This window comes from Phragmites australis, chromosome 15 (genome assembly GCF_958298935.1).
Source record: "Phragmites australis chromosome 15, lpPhrAust1.1, whole genome shotgun sequence".
NCBI classification, from domain to species: domain Eukaryota; kingdom Viridiplantae; phylum Streptophyta; class Magnoliopsida; order Poales; family Poaceae; genus Phragmites; species Phragmites australis.
In genome coordinates, this window is record NC_084935.1 from 7,169,218 (window position 1) to 7,187,803 (window position 18,586).

At 43.5% G+C, this 18,586-nt stretch overlaps 1 protein-coding gene across 1 annotated transcript; it reads right to left on the minus strand.

Annotated features, from left to right (window-relative positions):
- Window positions 1-13,810: 13,810 nt before the first annotated feature.
- LOC133893267 (vesicle-associated protein 4-2-like) lies at window positions 13,811-18,469 on the minus strand. The gene is made up of 7 exons (XM_062334255.1): window positions 18,008-18,469; window positions 16,632-16,702; window positions 16,425-16,506; window positions 16,215-16,330; window positions 14,476-14,553; window positions 14,261-14,380; window positions 13,811-14,166 (listed from the first exon to the last, which is right to left on the minus strand). The coding sequence occupies exons 1-7, from the start codon at window positions 18,312-18,314 to the stop codon at window positions 14,107-14,109; spliced, it is 834 nt and encodes a 277-aa protein (XP_062190239.1). The 5' UTR covers window positions 18,315-18,469; the 3' UTR covers window positions 13,811-14,106.
- Window positions 18,470-18,586: the final 117 nt, after the last annotated feature.

Here is an 18,586-nt window from a genome sequence, read left to right on the forward strand (position 1 = left end):
GCAACTCGACAGCTCCGCCGCTCGGCAGCGCAACAATCGGTAGCATGATCGTCGGCAACTCGACAGCTCGGCTCATTTTCACTGCACAGTCGCCCATCTCCTTCTCAGCTATGACTGAATTACGAAATAGGATGAATGATAAATGATTGAAACATCGCATGATATGTTATATTGAGCCAGACATTTGTAATCATTCAAGATGAGAAGACTTTAGAACATTTTTAAGGGATAAGATCACGTAAGAAACAACTATCTCGTGCTAGTGTCGTGCTAGTGGTAACTTGTAGTTTCTTACAAATATAAACTACATGTATTTCGTACAAATATTTTAGTTTGTATTTATATCATTATATTATTTTTATAGGTTTCGGTTCTTGTCCTACTATTCATGAGAAAATAGCAGGTTAGGATGAAAACATATCTTTGCTATTTGGTACTCAAACTGTACCTTTACTTATTATATGTTGATTATGTTTTTTACTATTTCCATATTATGTAATGGTGTATTTACGATATACTTTTTTTATGTTGTACTGTGGGTATAAATTGATATTAGTTCAACGCTGTTAAAGTTCAGTCTGGAGCGTGGTCAAATCCTAGTTCCGCCACTGCCAGCAGCTGAGGTACATGACCATCCTCGGCTACTCCTCGGCGGCACCGGCATAGCTGTCGACCTTGCCGCCTGACGGCGACCGCGCGGCGAGAACCGACATGCCCCGCTTCGCCGCCGACGACCACGGCTTGGCAACCTACTCCTTGAGCTCGATGGCAGCGCCCAGCATCACCGCCATGTATGCTTTGTTCGCCACTGCGAACCTCATCCCCCCTTGTCAATCTGAAGCTACTGCGTGCGACCGCTACCTGTAAGGTTGTAGTGTACCTGGAAGCTAATACTAATGCCGTTGCAGCTTAGGAGGGGACCCGCGTGGCATGCTTCTCATTTTGGATCTCATTGCCATAGAGCTAGCTATTCGCAACATACGGGTGAAATTTAATAATAGGTTTTTCCATATTTGACATATTCAGTTATCTAATGGTTTATTTTCTCCTACGAATTCAACTTCATGCTAAAATTTATATTACCTTCATTTTCATTTACTTGTCACCAATTTTTACTGTGGTAATTTTTATTTTATGTTTTTTTTAAAAAAATTATAGATACATAAAACTTTCGTATCATTAGATTCGTCGAGAAATATATTTTATTAATATTATATACTTTTAAGTATTCATAATTTTTTTATAAAAAATACAATATCATAATTACTATAGTAAAACAGCTTGTAATTTTTTAATAAAAAAGCTGGTGATAAATAAAAAAACAGAGGTACTAACAATAATCAGGTTGTGCGCATTGTGCAATGCAGAGACTGGAATGTACTTTCTATTATTAAAAAAGGAGTAGATGTGTTAGCGTAGATGTGTACATGGAGAGTGAGCTGGTATATATGCAGGTGTTGACGTGCCATGCGTCGGTGTCAATGGCCAATGGTTTTGCAGGCAGCTGGGGAAACAGGTGGCCGGGCAGACCATCGGTTCCTTCAAACCGGGAGCTCGTCTGTGACGAAGTCCATGGTTTGGATGTGCAGTGCAGTTACAGGGGCTTGTCTTCTCTGCAACATCCAGCTTATCTTGTCTGCGCGACTGTGCCTGTCGCTTGCATTGCATCATTGTGTTGTGACGTTCAGAAATCCGGTAGCTCTTCTTCTCCATTTTAATTGTCAGAAATCCAGTAGCTCTTCATCTCCATATTAATTGGTTTATATAGATATACCGGTCTCCAGATTTTAAACCCCGTTTAGAACGCAGAAATTTGTCAAGAAACAGTAAAATTCCTGTATGGATCCTATGTATTCCCACGTTTCAGATTGATGAGGCTTTATATTTCAAGAGGGTGGTGGTGATAAACTCACCTTGGTCAGATTGATGAGGATTTATATTTTAAGAGGGTGCTGGTGATAAACTCACCTGGGTTCCTGAAAACCACATGCAGAGACCAAAGGCAGATACACTGTACTAGTGACTGTGCGGATTAGGTTCTATATATACTGATCTGGAGCGTTATCCACTATGAACATGCAAGAAGCTTGCGAGAATCAGCATTCTTGCTCCATGTGCTCTCTTGTATTTTGTTTCTGACACCGCTAAAGCAAACCATTAGAATACATAATATCCTGCAAGGATCTGATGGTTATCCTTCTGAATTAAGAAGCGAGTGAGATAAGCATCAATCTCCAACGGACATGAAAAATAAGTCGCACTTCTTTAATCACTTTCAGTAAAAAAAAAAATTCTACCTCTCTCGGATGCTTCTGCTTACTTGACCAATTAGCACCAAATGCATCGGTACATAATTTCATACTCCTGTCCACAGTGCTGATTATCAAGATGAGTTGTTGAATCACCCATAAAGAACAACGATTAAAGTGTGTTAAGTCGCAGATAAAGTGCATGGACTATCTGAGATCCACTGCAAATATTATATGAATACACGATCTCACGAATCTCTTTGAACATAATCAATGTAGCTTTCTGGTCATCAGGTCACGTCCTACATTTTGCACGCTAGTGGATATCGCAATCAAAGAAATTGGTAAAGTTCAAGCGGTTTTTATATTACAAACATTAGGAGACAAACCATTGTGTTATGTATTGTGGCGATTGAAGCGATTAAACAAGTAGCAGGGTGGTTGTATGGAGTATTTTTTTGTTGAGGACGTCTGATCCTTGTTTATTAGATCGGCGCCACTGACAATGACCTGCATTTACAGTATAACTAGCTCGATGGCCCCGTATTATTAGCGCGGCTATACTCACTATAATATTTTACGAACATATTTAGTGGTCGGTGCTGACCTGTTATTTGGCACGATATTTTAATTATTTATTATATTTTATATTTTGGTTGTGTAGGAACGAGATTAGCGATCAGAGGGGTGATACACTCAATAATTTTCTTACGAAATTGATAACATTCTCTTATTTAGATCACATAACGCATATTAAAACTTAAGTGAAAACAAAAATAGAGAGGCGTTTTAACGTTAAAAAAACTTGGCAACACAACTCTATAATAGTATATGAACTATAGGTTTCAATTAAGATCAATTCATATGTCTTAGCACTCGAAAAATCATAACTTGCAAATAAACAAGAAAAGATAAACACTGAACAACGAAACTCTCTAAGTTTATTATTTAGAGGTAAACGAATTCAAGACCCATCACAAAAACGTGTGTATGTGAATTTTATACCTCTAGCAACAAGAAGAATGACCTCACAAGGTACTGAAATTTTAGCCAAAAATCAAAACGAAAATCAAATCCAGAAACCAAAAAACTTGCAAACTTGCTGTAACATCCCAGTTTTTAGCCAAATTTTGAATTAAAAAATCAGTTCAAACCAAATCCAGATAAATTGCAATACCTTTTATTTTCCCTCCCTTCACCTTGGGCTCAATCTTTCAGCCTAGCCTTCCTCTCCTTCTCCTTCTCCCTCCCCGGCCCAATCTCCCTCCCCCTCTTTCTTTTTCTCGGCCAGCCCATCAACTTTCTTTCCCCGGCCCGCTCCCCTCCTCTCTGTTCTTCCTCGCGCGCCAGATCAGTCCGGCTGCCTCTTTCTTCTTCCTCCGCTCACGCGCGTGCGCCCGCAGCGACCCACCGGCTGTCGAACCCTGCACCCCTATGCCAACCGCCACCCGCCACCCGCCAACCACCTCCATCGCCGCCCTGTACCGCACCACAGTCGCCGGTTCACACCACCATTCGCCGCTCCCCTTTCACTGCCACCACTCATAACAACCACGATCGTAGCACGCTGCCGGCCAAGCGCACACACGAAGTTAATACCCCGTCACCGCCTCGACTGCCGAGCGCGACTTCTCCCTCCCCGCGCCGTGTGAAGTCCACACCTCTACACCACCAACATTTACACCCCTTGACATTTCCTCGTGCCGTACCACGCGTGCATTGCCACCGGACCTCACCACCGGCTCTGCCGCTCTCCCTCACCCGACTATAAGAGCCCCTCCTCGCACTTCCTCGCAACTCACTGCCGCTCGCTGAAGCTCCCAAGGCAAGCTTTGTCCACCCCCTCCCTCACCTCTCCCTCACCTCTCCCTCCCTCACTTCATCTCTCTCTCCCACCGAGCTTTTCCCCTTCTCCCATGATGCCTCCGTCAATCCACTGCCAGAGCTGCCACTGGCCAATTAGACTATGTAGCAAGCTCCAATCGGCCACCCTCTACCTCCCTAGCCCCCCTATCCAACATCTTCGCCCCTCTCCTGAGCTTCCACCATGCCTCCATGGTCGCTACACCTCCTCTCCTGTCACTGGCTGCTGTCAACGCCTCACCGGCCAAACCAAGCACGGTTACCCCTTCCCCGCACCAGACACATGCTCTCAACACCCAGAATCCCGAGCCAAATCCACTCCCCGTGTGTTTCCCATGTCAACCGTCACCACTCCCAACTCCAGCGAGGCATTAACGCTGTCCCGGTAGCCATCGCCGACGACATGTCCCCTCACCAACTCTGCCGTATCGAGATGAACACCCTAGTCCATATCTCGTTCCAATCCGAGGACTATAGCCGCTGGCGGCAAGCTCTCCGGAGAGCTACCACCGCGGGTAGCCCGCGCCACCGTTCTAGCACTGCCTAGCCAAGGCGCCATCCTCCGCCATCTCCTCGCCATCACTCGCCGTCCCTTCTCTCTCTGTGCGTAATCTGACAAGTGGGCCTAGCTGTAACACCATCTCCAACGGTCGTAACCCCCTCCCAGGCCGAGTTGGGCCGCCTTGGCCTAATACCAGCCTAGCATCAGCTAGCCCAGTGGCCTAAGGAGCTCAACCCAGCATAGTTCCAGCCTAAATGAACAGTACCATAGCACAATACCATTTCACTTTTTCCCGAAAATCCAATTTCCGAGGAATATTCTAGGGAATATCCCTCCTTTTCTTTTTCTCAAATTTAACTCCCTACCAACTTCTGAAGTCCGTTCCTCCTCCGTTCAACTCCAGTTTCAACAATTCTTTTACCAATATTCATCTAAATTTAAGCTCTATCTATCCATACCAATTTCTTATTGATTTTAAATTTATTTATAGTTTATTTTTATTTATTGGTATGTCATGTTGTTGTCTATGTGTCACGTTTTAGAAACCGGAGAGTTCGAGGAGGAGGAGGAGGAGCCGGAAACGCAAGACTTCGAGCAGGACCCTCTTGAGGACTTCAACGAAGATAAGTCTCAATCTGTTTCCCTTTTGATCATATTGAACCCAGTTTTATCACCACAATCCGTAAGAGCCGTTTTTCACAGATTAATTGCATGAAGTATTACTTAAGGGCATAATTTAAACTGTTGACCTAGTTATGACCTACTATAGATTAGCCAGCCTATTTGTTTCCATCCTGAATATAATCTTGATAAACTTAGGATATTCGTCTCGACTACTTTAATTATGCTAAGATGATTACCTTGATAATAGTATGCTTAGGACTGTATACTTTGTTGTTACTTCATGTGTAATCACTGTTAGTTTTGCAAAATGGGTGAAACTTGGTGCTTTGGTGTTGTATGAGTTGTGGGATAGGAAAATTTGTTGGAAATTAATAACAACCGAGAACTGGTTCCGAGTTGGGGCAAATCAAGGTTCTGTTGGGAACGCTTGGGGAGTTGAATCGCTGCCTATGTGGTAGGCTCCATGAGGAGATGTTCACCTTAGCTCGTTTAAGGACCAAGTTGATGTGACATTCTACCTAGTCTTAACAGTGCAGTCACTCGACTGTGTATGTAGCAAGGCTTAGTCTAAACCCCGCAAGCTAGTCAACTAGTTGTCCGGAGGTAGTTGTGCAACGGGATACCATGGAGTAGGTGCAAGCAGGTGTAGGCTTGGCGACCCAGTTGGAGGCCTATTTAAAGGTCAGGAACCCCTGGTTAGCTCCCATAGGCAGCTAGTGAGATGATATTGTGGTGGGTAATGGCTTTGTTGAGTTGCACTACCATGACGATGGTATGTGCCAAACTCAGCTTGTGAGTAAATTGCACCACTCTACAGAGATTAAACTATTTGAATAGTCGTGTCCATAGTCATAGACGAACTATGGTTTGGTCACAGCAACTAGTTTGGTTTGCGTGTGTTTCCTTGGTGAGTGTGTGGACAAGGTGTGCCCATTTTTGAAAAATAGGTCCGGCAGTGTGCCGTGGAATGCCATGGATGAGGTATCTAACAGCATTAAAACTTGGGCCCTGATGACTTTCCGCCACGGCTGAACCCCCCTTCATTTAAGAATACTGGTATGACGCTTTCACAAAACTGCTTTATGGAAAATACCCCCTTGCATGTGTAAACTTGGCATTTCCGCAAAGATTAACCTTAAAGCTTATTCCTTGTTGATATCATATGCATGTATTTATACCCCTGCCGTAGGCAAGGGTTGGGACTTGCTGAGTACGTTTGTACTCACTCTTACTTGTGCTTTTATATAACGATTCGAGCTTCATTGTAGCAGACAGTGAGGCTGACGAGTAGGTCTCAGTCATGTCCGCCCCTGAGTTGCCTATGGAGTGATGTGTCTTCATGCAGTCCCTAATGTGCACTCTAATAACGTGGATATTGTTGATCGTATGAATCCTTTATGTATTTTTGGGATGGTGGATCCTTCTCAACACTCCTCGTGTTGTATGACTATGGTATCATCTGTTGTAAGACTCTTATTTAACAGCGACTGATCCAGGGACTAGTATAATAATGGTTTTAAGAAACGGGAGTAACCTGAGGCGCTTCAGGTGGTATCAGAGTCATACTTTGCTGTAGGACGAAACCATAGACCTGGACGTAATATTTTCATTAAAAACTATGTTACAAAACTTCTTACTCTCCTTACTTATTTTAGAAAAGCCTTTTTTATAAATGTCATTCTCCTGTTTCCGCAGATGGAGGATCAAGGATGGGTAACCGAGTACTGTTTGGATACCCTCGGCTTCCCAAAGGTGTTGCACGCTGCAATGACCAGGCTCGGGATCATGGAGCACCCGGAGTATGTTGGCACGGAGTATGAGGAATACGGCACGGAGCGCTATCACCATCCATGTTGGAGCCAGTGAAGACCACCCCGACAAGAAGTCATGGAGTGTGACCACCACAGGGTTTAGGTTTGCTGACACCTACCAAGCTGTTGCTCGCAAGGCCATGTGTTACCTCTGTCAGATCTATGAAAAACCCATCGGCCGTATGTCCATAAAAGCCTCGAGTTCAAGGCTTGGCCCGTCCAACGCCTGACACTAGCTAATTATAAAAGTTGTAAGCCTCATCGATATCTTTCCAATGGCTCTAGCTTTGTTCAATTTGGATAACCAGTTTGAATGTTATCGCCGAAACCTTGTCGTTGTCTGGATTTAAAAACCTGCGCAATAGTTCTTCTTTTTAATTCTAGGCACGATAGAGAAAGAATTAGTGTTTCCACACAACATGAAAATTGTAGATAATTTTCTCTAAATGCTCCAGATGTATTTATTTGTCATGTTTGGATAAGTGGTTTGAATGTTATACCCAAAATAATGCAGAGCTATCAGCATGCCATCCTGTGTTCCGGCGGTCAGACCGCGAGCGTAGCGGTTAGATCACCTATCATACATAGAATTTTGGGCATTCTGAAGGCTTCTCACGGTCAGACCGCCTGGGGTCATGGTCGGATCGCAAGCAGGGCGGTCAGACCGCCCGTGGATAGAGACCCTTTTGGGTACTGCACGTTCTGGCAGTTATATTGCCAAGATAGGTGTTTTCCGGCTGACATGGGTTTAAAAATGTGTTCCCTTCAGAGTTCGATTCAAGAGCATAGTTCAAGCATCTAATGTATATTCCCATGGATATTTTGGAATAGATTTTGAGTATGACCTTGTTCCATAGGTTTTGAAAGTGTTGGTGTTAGCGGTGCGAGACCGACTTCTCGCCACGGTTAAGGCAAGTGCATGAAGAACCCACACTTTGGCACAATTTGTTTGTTAATTTTTTCTACTAGTTCCTTCCAATCATGTTCATTTAATATTCGAGATTTCTTGTGTTCATGTGATTCAAGTTCAAGAATGTGCTTCAAGATTCAAGTTTCAAGTTATTCCTTTACATTCCATTGAAGTTCCTGGTGATACCGGCTGTGCAATTTGGTTCTTATGTTCAGGTTCCTATGAGTAAGTGCTTGCATTACTTGCTCAATTTTACCGATAAATGCAAAGGAAAATTCAAGATGGCCCGTATCGACGGAAACTAATGTCTTATTGTTATTTTTAAGAAAATAGAAAACTCAGTATTTCTTGTTCTTTATTGACACCGTTAATGCGTCTGTTCTTCCGAATTCATTTTGTACTTGCTAAGTGTTTTTACTCACTCTTCTATTTTATTTGGTTTTTAGGTACCTCTGATCACGTCATGTTTGGAAGATGGACATAGCATCACGTAACGGCAAGGATCGCACTTAAATCATACATTAGTGTCGTGTTTTGGCTAGTTGGTTAGTTAAGCAACTTGTGGTTGTTTTGGTGTAATGTATCATGTCCTTGAGTTGTTTAGGGTATTAGTTTTAGATGGTTATGGTTATCTTTCGGTTATGAATATCCTGCATGTGATGATTGTGTAGTTACAGTGTGGAGGGAAATAGTCTGCTAAAATTTTGAATAATTGTCTAGCTTGATAGGCTTTTAGATGATGGTTGGTAGCACCTAGGTTTGTGGAAACCCGGGGCAGTACAAACGCGAAGAAGGCAACTCAAGGTCATGTCTAGCCGGTTTGGCATTTCACCGAACAGGTGATGTGCACCACCACCATGAACTTCTCCTCCAACAAAATGCACGGCCATCGCTTCACCACTCTAAGGATCGACAGCTCTGATACCAATTGTTACGAACCCGGATGATCAAACGCACAAATCAACTCCAGAAAACCGAGACACACACTGAATTAGCAAGCACATGAGCTATATTGATCACTGGTTCGATTACACGGCACAGTACACTTGGGATGAACTCAAAAGGAAGAAGCAATCTAGACTGGAAATAGAGGAATAAGTTTGGGAAAGGAGAACAACAAGGGAAGGGGATCGTAGATATAGTCAGGGAGGAAGAATAGAGGTTTGTTCGGTATTCTTCATCGATGTCTTGAGCCACGGTCTTGCTTCCTTTTGTATCTCCTCCCTGTGAGTTGGGCCCCTACCTATCAGCTGTATAGGCCCCACTTGTCAGTCGGGTCATGACACTCCGATGGCCGTAAAACACATGTGTTGCACCCTTATTTGCTAGCTCATTGTGCTAAGGTGAAACACATGCCCTGCCCCCTTCTTTCGGTTCCCTTGCTCACGATGAACTCATTCAACCTCAAAATTGCAAAGCAAATTTCCTATGACCCAAGCATTATTCTCAAATTGATTTGTGCATCTTTTTCTGCTCTCACCCGCGATATAGGTAGGCATGTATGCCTCTTTTATCCATCCGAGGAACTTTATTGTGTAGTGCTATGAGGAACGGTGATGTACTAAGAGGGGGTGAATTAGGACACTTAGAAACTAATGGCTCCAAAGACTTTATAATATAAATCTATCTTAATTTCTATCTAAATGTGCTGTAGATTTATCTAATGTGTCTACTCTACTGCTCAAGAGGATTGCAACCTACTCTAGCAAGGTAATTTTGCAAGTATGAAAATGTAAATAAGATAGAGAGATAAACCCAGCATAAGAGATTTTTATCTTGTGGTATCAGTGGTACATAAGTCACCCTTAGTCCATGTTAGTGCTCCACAAAGGATATGCTACCGGTCGCCAAGTCACTTCTGGTCATGGCTCTTGAGATACCAAGTCACTAAGACAAGGCTCTAATCACGATGAGCCACCAAGCTACCAAAGTGAGGTCTCATCACTAACCTTTCTTCCGGTCACTTATGCGTCATCTTCACTTCAAAACTTTAGTCACAAAGACAAGGGCCTCCACATCCCCGCATATCTTTTTGTCGTCGCTTCACACCAAGTCAGAGGATCAACAAGTTATCGGTAAGTTACCAAGACTCCAAGGTATCGACGTACCTCTCGGTACACAGTTGGATCACTCCTAGATCCACTCTCTAGGTTGCAGCACCTAGCAACACTTCTCTATAGACTTATAAACACTAATCATTCTCTAATGGCGTGCTTAATCGTCTTGGATGAACACTTCAAGCACTTTGATGGCTTCGATGTCTTCTCAAGTGTATATGAGGTTCTCTGGACTCTAGCACCTTCAAATGACCAAGTAGGTGGGTATTTATAGCATCAAACCCGCCAACTAGCCATTGCTTCAACGACTCAACTTTACTATGAACACCTGATGATCCGGTGACAATAGTAGTATAAGCATCGGACCATCCGGTGAGTACAACATCAGCAACTAGCTATTAGAACCCCACTCAAAGCCTCTGTGAACACCGGATATTCCGGTGTACCTTCAACTCCATCGTCGAACCATCCGACATGTTGCCTTAAGCCTGATGGAGCCACTTCATGATTCTCTGTGTAAAATACTCTGGTGTACACATCATATATCACCAGACTATCTGGTGAGTTGTTTTGAGTCAGCCGAGTCACTTCTTCTTTGTGCAATTAATCCGATGTATAAACCCTCTGATCATCAGACCTTTTGATGTGTTGACCTTCATCTGCTTTGATATCTTCCGGAAAAACACTCCGGTGTGTTGACTTCTTCATCATCGGACCATCCAGTGTGTTAAAATATTTCCTTCCCTCATTTGCACAACTTTTGTTAAATGCCTCGGTGTAGACATCCGGTGTGTAGTACTCTGATCACCGGACCATCCAGTGAGGTCTTCATTTTCCTCTTCTGAGTGAAAACACTCTGGTGTATATAGCCTTCTGAGCATTAGATCATCCGATAAATATAATACACCTGAGAGGAATACTCTAATGTGTACAAAGTCCTAAGCACCAGATCATCCGGTATAGTCATTTTTCCTGAGACTTATCCAATTCAGTCCAAAGTTTATTTCGGCTTCGATGACTTCTTTATGTATTGCATCTATGAGACCTACTTACATATATTCTTGACATGCATCTTAGTCTTAATGACTATGTTGTCATTAATCACTAAAATCATAATCATAACCTAATAAGATCATTTTTGCTACATGTGATTGCAGCACCGCCGCAATGATATCGTGCCAACTGCCAAGCAGTCTGCTTTCATGAGATGCATTTGAACTCGTTGTCTGGATTGTCACCTCTTCTCGCATGCCTTTGAGCATGCTTCCCTTGTCACCGCATCCCTACCATCGTCGATATCATGGATCATAACTTCTTCTTGCTCCGTAAACACTATCCGCCGCTAGGCACCTACCTCCCAGCAGCCTTACAACCCTGAAAATTGGGTCATGATCGTCGAGGACACCCGTTTACCTCCTCATTCTCTGCTGAAGAGCTTCCATGCCCGACTTTTTGCTGCCACACTGCCAAAAAGGGAAGCACGTCATCCTCGCTACGGTATGCCTGGTACCTAGGCTCCCTCGTCATCAAGGGTCGCAGCCGCGCGTACGCACCAATTGCGTCCATGCGATTTCTACTAAATCGGCGTCGTGCGACTCGGCGTGCACGATGGCGTCCTCGGCGCCTCACCATGGCAACAAATCATGAGAGAAGGGGTGCCGATCACGTCCAGGCGGTTTCTACGATTCCTTGGCATGCACATGGTGGCCTCAGGCTCTCCATGACGGCGAGAGGAGGGGCGACGCGAGGAAGGACTGAAGGAACAACTCGGCGAGAGGCGGGGCAGCAACGAGAGGACAAGCGACGTGGAGCATCAGTAGGAGGGAGGCGGCATGGCAACGTGGGGATGCGCTCAGTGAGAGGAGGGACGCTCTCAATGTTTCTTTTTTTTTTGACAGACTTGCCTGGCTTTCCCTACTTCGATTGGTATTGGAGTTTCTTTTTTTTTCATACGATGGCAAATCCAATTGATTTTGGAGTTTCTTTTTCTCCCGCTATGGCAAATCAAGTTGTAGCACTGGTTGAATTGTAGCCTATCTCTTTCCATATATTATGTGTCATAGTATCCATATTAGACTCCTACTTATTATTTTCCCATCTATTCTAACATATTAGACCATTATAATCTAGTCCCAGTAAAACCAACGGCATAAATCTATCTTTTTTCCACCGATTAACGTGGTAATTTTATGATCATAAGAGCGCAGGTAGCTCCTTTTAACCTTACCTGTTTATACTAATATAATAGATAGATAGATTATCACCATTGCTTCACCTATTTTGATAGGACCCACCTTTTATACTTGATAACTTATGTTATGACCTGGGCTAGAAACTTCTGGCAGTTCATACCTGTGATATTTGTTGTTATGTTTTTGGCCCTGTCTACCTCTTACCAGGGTGATTTCGGCCCAAATCTCTCAAGAATTTTAGGCCATCCGATCCTACTCCTTTTATTCTTTCTCCTCCGCTCCATCTCACCAGCTGCTGACTCCGCTCCATCTCACCAGCCGTCGGCAAGCTCGCCCCTCCCTGCCCTCCTGCCACATCTCCGGCGGCTCACCGTTGTCGGATTCTAACCCCTCTCGTTTTGATGCCCCCACCACCGATCCTCTCATCAGGAATTCTCTACCACCCCGGCTAGCGGTGTCCACGCCGTCTCACCGCATCGCCCACCAACCGCCTCCTCCACCGGGCCGGCCTCCCTCTCCAGCAACTCTTTGTAAGCCCAGAGGCCCTGAAACCCCAACCCTGGCCCTGGAACTCCAAAACCAGACCCTAACCTCTCGGCCTCACCAGAGCTCATTGGAGAGGGAGTAGGGCGGACCTCGCCGAAGATGTAGAAGTCGGGTTCGCCGGAGACAGAGAAGATGGAGGAGAGGGTGAAGAGGAGGAAAAGAAAAATTGGGATGAGGAGAGGCTCCAAATTGCCCAGATAAAATATAGCAGTCCCGATGTTTTTTTAACACTGTTTGAGCCCTACTCCCTCTTCATGTGTCATATATATTGACTCGTAATGGTGACTTACAATTCAAAAGTCTCTCTACGGCTGAAGAATGAGCATGATTTATCAATTTTCATTAAATCAGCTTGTCTTGTCTCCGCTGTATCTTACCAGGAAAGTGAGAAATACACCTCCTGTTGGTTAAAGCAGACTCGTATGCCTACTCTGATGCGGAGGGATCAGCCACCTCTTCCTGTTTCAAAGGAAGCTCAAAGAAAACCAAATTCATTTGGTTGGATTTGTGCTGGTATCTGGCTCCCATTGAGGTTTTGAAAAGTTTATATCGAATCCATTTTTTGTTACTTTGGACTTTGGAGTGGCACATGCCAATTTTTTTTTTTCATTTCCCCCCTAAGCCTGGTTATGAAAATCAGTTGAAGAGGCAATGTCGCTGCTGGCTGACGTAGACATTCACATGAACACAACATCATATAGGACGAGTCTTCAAAACAAAACATTGGAACTTGGAAAGCAGCAGAAGAACGAGCGCTCATGTTCGACCAAAGTTTTGGAAACTCGTTACAGGCAGCGTTTGGTTTTGTTGCAACCAATATATCGATATTTCTTGCAACGTGCAACAAAGTGCTGCACTATGTTGCAACATACAGGAAAAAAACAAATACTGATTGCAACAAAATCAAACGTTGGTTGCAATGGTTTTTAAGTTTTCAAAACTCGGATGGTTTTCACCTGGCCCACCCCAGTCAGCACATCACTTACAAACCATTATAAACTGGAAGAATATATCCTGCATCGCACTCACTTCAACCTGTTTTGCACTCACTTCACCTGTTCCGACAAATATATGCTTTATTTTGTTCTGATACTCATCCACCAACGACACATTTGTTAACACAGTTACACAGGAAGTACTGAAGATACCGGAGGTTAGCTTGTCCTTTGGGACTCATCCTGCAAGCACAACCCTAGACTACCATACACTACACTACCGCAAAACCTAGTTTACAAGAATGTCACAGCCCTTGCTGAAGCCACATGCATAGATTCTGAAGCAGCAGAAGGTACAATGTACACCGAATCGGCCACTTCAACCTGCTGTTGCGCGAGGTATCTTTCCCGTACAATTTACACCGAATCGGCCACTTCAACCTGCTGTTGCGCGAGGTATCTTTCCCTCCGCTCTTTCTGCGATCAACACATGATGGATTTAGCACTGAGAACAAATTAAGTGAACCGAACAGAGAGCCGGAACATTTCATGTGAGCTGAGAAAGATATACCCATTCATCAATGACAAGCCCTTCACCAACAATTTTTGGGCCATTTTCTTCCGGAGGTTTCTTACGTGCCTCAAGTGCAGCTTCTGCCTCAGCCAATTGATTGTTAAGTTTTTCCAGTTGCTTTGAAAAAGAATGAACAAGAGTGAGATTATTATAATTCCAATGTCCATTGAAGGAATTCCAAATACAAGACATTGTTGTTATCATTTGCTTACAGGGCCTGGATTATCAACATCCAAGAAAACAACCCTCAGGATCTTCTCAACGACAGCTTGATCCTTCTGCTCATCAAACTATAACCATAAAAAATAAGTCACTCTTCCAAACAGAAAATGAACTATTGAGTCCACAAAAAGGTTACTAATAATTGGAAAAAAAATGAATCCACATGGTATAAACAAAAAAAGATAAAATCAGTTTCAGAGTTTCCAAAACTCTATAGCGTATGCATGTCATTAATATCGTACCTTGGAGCAATCAAAGAAGAATGAATTGCCCCATGTCCATCCAACTCAAAACAACAGATGTATAGGATGCAAATTAGTAACAAATCGCTAAACTAGGATCACCCTATCAACTACTACCTCCATTTTTATTTACTTGTCACCAACTTTTTACTGTAGCAATTTTGATCTTACGTTTTTCCCTTAAAAAATTTGTAAATAACTAAAACTTTCGTATCATTAGATTCATCGTGAAATATACTTTATTAGTATTAGATATTTTTAAGTATTCGTAAATTTTTCGTAGAAAAAAACGTAAGGTCAAATTTGCTATAGTAAAAAATTGGTGACAAGTAAACGAAAACAGAGGTAGTAACTTTTATTGGAAAATAATAATGTACCCTTCTAGTTGACCCCCCCCCCTCCCCCCACAACTATCTGTCGTATTACGAAATTAATACTATACCAAAACATTGCAGGGAACAATAGAGAGTAAACAATTTACAGGACAGCAAAGCCACACAAGTATGTGAAAGGAATGAAAAGGTGGGAGTAGGTTAGAGAGTGGAGACAGGGCATGCTCATGTCTATACCAAGGGCTTCACATTAAAAGGTTCTCAATAATGATCACATGTGATTTTGCTTTATCTCATGAAATTCATTATACGAACTAACAGTAAGGGAGTGATATGGACCTTGAGGGCATGTAAGGGTTTAGATAAAATATTCTCCCAAGGGGTGTTACGACAAAAATGCAGACAGATGCCATGAATTTTCATTTATTTGGTAACACTGTTAATCAACCTTAGCAATCGTTAGTCCACCCAAGCAGACCCTGACCATTAATAGGGTGTTTGGTTTGAGGGAATAGAGTGGCCAGTAAATTATTTAATCCTAACTCCAAACACATCTCACTTGTACGGTTTGGGGAACGAAATGAGTTGGTCCTTCACCACTTCAAACCCCACAAGCATAAGGCTAATAGAATAAGGAAGAATGGTGTCATCCAACCAAAATCATAGCATCATCCAATGATGGACCAACCCATCCTAAGGAGAGGTGGTCCTTCAAACCAGACAACATATAAATTAATTACCCAGTTTAGTGGGCCTAGTTTAGCCATAAGCTCGAAAAGGGACTTCCTACCCAGCTAATCCTACCCAAGGTGTACATTAACAATGTGTTATCTCTCTTGCCACAACATGATCTCCCTTCTCCAATGTGAGCAGGCAGCAAAGCCTCCCATCTATGGCAAGTTTTTCCTACCTAGACCCTGCAGAGATCCACTAAGTGACCTCCCACCTAGGCCATCATTTCTGACTAAGGCTCTAACCTCTAAAAGTTGCCCTACTCCATTCCTCTATTCACCAGCAATGATTTAATCAAGGAAATATACAGGAATGTCGTCCCATTGAATAATAGATGAAGAACCATTTGGATCTATGTTAACCAGAAAAAGAAAAAATCTAACTTGGTAGAAATCAATCAAGAATGCAGGCAAAGCTACTAACCAGTTCTGGTGCATATTCCATCGGACCCTTGACCTTCAAGCTCAAAATTTTGAATTTGACCTTGCACTTCTGTAGAACATTCTCATTATTCTCTGGGTGCTCCACAAACTTGAAAACTGGCAATTCAGAAAGACAGAGATTAGTCCAAACAGGAACTCCGGGAAACCTTGTTGTTATTCAAGTAAAGATTCAAGGTTATAACAGTATTACCAGTTGCTATGATAGTCTCTCCAGGGGAAAGGATGGCTCCAGGTGGGCGCATGAAACAACTCTTAGGTGCAGTTGTTTGAAACTAAAGATTCAAATATCAATTAACAGTCAGAAAAGTACCATTAACAACAAACCAGTGTTAAACACTGCTGTTTCAACACATCCTCTGTTGGAATAGAACTGTGCAACAAAATATGACATACGAACCTTAAATGCTACATGAGACTTGCTTGCATTCTTTATCCTGATTGCACTCTTCACCTGCTTTCCTGGTTCATCTATACAAGGCAAGACCAGACTGTTATTAGCTTCTCTTCACAAAAGAGCAAATGCTAAACAATTAAGAGGCAAAACAGAAATATATTTCTTGCTTTATGCTGCTGTTACTCATGGTAATTAGAACATAAAAAGGCAAGTGAAAGTAAATCAAGTCTCAGCAATGATTAACCAATCAAGCATTTTTCTTATCCACTGAATTATAACTATCTGATTCTGTCAACGGTTCTAGTCCTAGACAACATTTCAACTTCAATATAGTAACTGGATACTTGGCATATATGCGATACGAATTAGCAATAGTTTGTGCAGCGTTACTGTGTATCCAAGAAAACTAGGCTTTAATAAGCCATATTTAGATGTTTGCAGATCTACTGATCGCTTTACTAGAAACAAAACAATAAAAGCTTACAAAACATGGTGACCTCCAATAACTGCCTTACTCACATGACAGCATCTCGCAAACGACAACTCAAAATTACCTAACAGAATCTAAGCATATTGTAAGATCATCACAAAATTGTGGTGAATTTTGTTTCCACTATGCTCTAGCGCAGCAAACTTGAGAAATGAAGCCTTATAAGTATGTTTCATTTGCATGTTCAGTCACAGCAGTGCATTGAAGCATCAGCAATCAAACAAAGAAAATTGCCGCATAAACTGGATCTCAAACCCGTGCTCCCCTTCTACCAGCATAGGAGTTCTACAACCTAAGCCCTAGAAAACAAACAACTGTTACCAACAACTGTTACCAACAGACAGTTTCCGACACCAACATACCGCATTAAGGCTGCACACATTCTATGCATAGCACACCACGTTTCTAGCTCCAGAATCTTGAGACTTCTACTCGAAATCTAAAAGCTGGAAGTTCCTGTCGGAAATTCTAATCAAGAAATGTTCACAAAGATTTAGATCCCAAGACTAGATCGATAATACCCTCACTCCAACACCAAGATCAAGAACCCGGCCTCGGTTGGAAAACGGAGCCTAAGATGGTAACTTTTTCCACTCGCCAACCAAAACCAAGCCGCAACGATTTCATCCGACAGAATTAAGCAACTCCTTCGCCAAATCTCCCTCCAAGATCGCGACTTCCTCCGCCACCCAAAATTCCCACTTCATAAACCAGCGGGGATCGCGCCCTAACCAAGATTTATGGCAAAACTTAATGCAATCGAAGAATAATCTTCACGCGACACCACCAGATCAGGCACAAGATCGCAGCTTTCCAAGCATCTCGCCACCTCCGCACAGAATTAAACAAGAAAGAACTCAAAGAAAGCCTGAATTTCTCGCGCGCTCACATGGGAAGTAGAGCTTGTTGGCCGGATCGAGCCGGAGGCGGCGGCGCGCCGGCAGCAGCGACTTGGCCACGGACGAGATCGACCCGGCCGACGCCCCCTGTGCGCCTCCTCCCGCGCCGTCCCCGGTGACGGTCGCCTCGTGGCCGTACCGGCCAGCGGAATGGTGGATCCCGGAAGACGACGGAGGCGGCGCCGGCGCCGGCGCTCCGCCGGCCTGCCGGAAGGGCATGCGGCAGAGGTTCCAGAGCTTCCCGCCGCTGGAGTCGCCGCCAGCGGGCGCGTACCTCTCCTCGCCGGAGATCGCCATGGGCCGAGGGAAGTTACCAGTTACCACCAAGGTACGGAAACGGTGTGGTTTGGGTGCGCTCCCCCAAAAGTGATCTTTTCTAAAGTGATCTGAGATTTCTTTCACCGTTTCCTTTCACCCCAGCTTTCGCTACAGCGCATTCTGCATCTTGATCTTGGCCCTTCTATCGCGTCTTTTCTAGTTGACTTTTATTTCATGGTCTGTGGACCAAAATCCCGTTCACGCTTGTGCGCTCCGAGTTAAGTCAAACTTTTCTTGTTAATTTTTTTTAA

Bases quoted from the DNA above. Each gene is read 5' to 3' on its own strand.
- LOC133893267 (XM_062334255.1), bottom strand. From the start codon at position 18,314: ATGGCGATCTCCGGCGAGGAGAGGTACGCGCCCGCTGGCGGCGACTCC. The intron at 16,703-18,007 runs GTGAGCGCGCGA...TGCCTTGTATAG, and splicing joins CAACAAGCTCTACTTCCCAT to ATGAACCAGGAAAGCAGGTG. The intron at 14,381-14,475 runs GTAAGCAAATGA...TCTTTTTCAAAG, and splicing joins ATGTTGATAATCCAGGCCCT to CAACTGGAAAAACTTAACAA.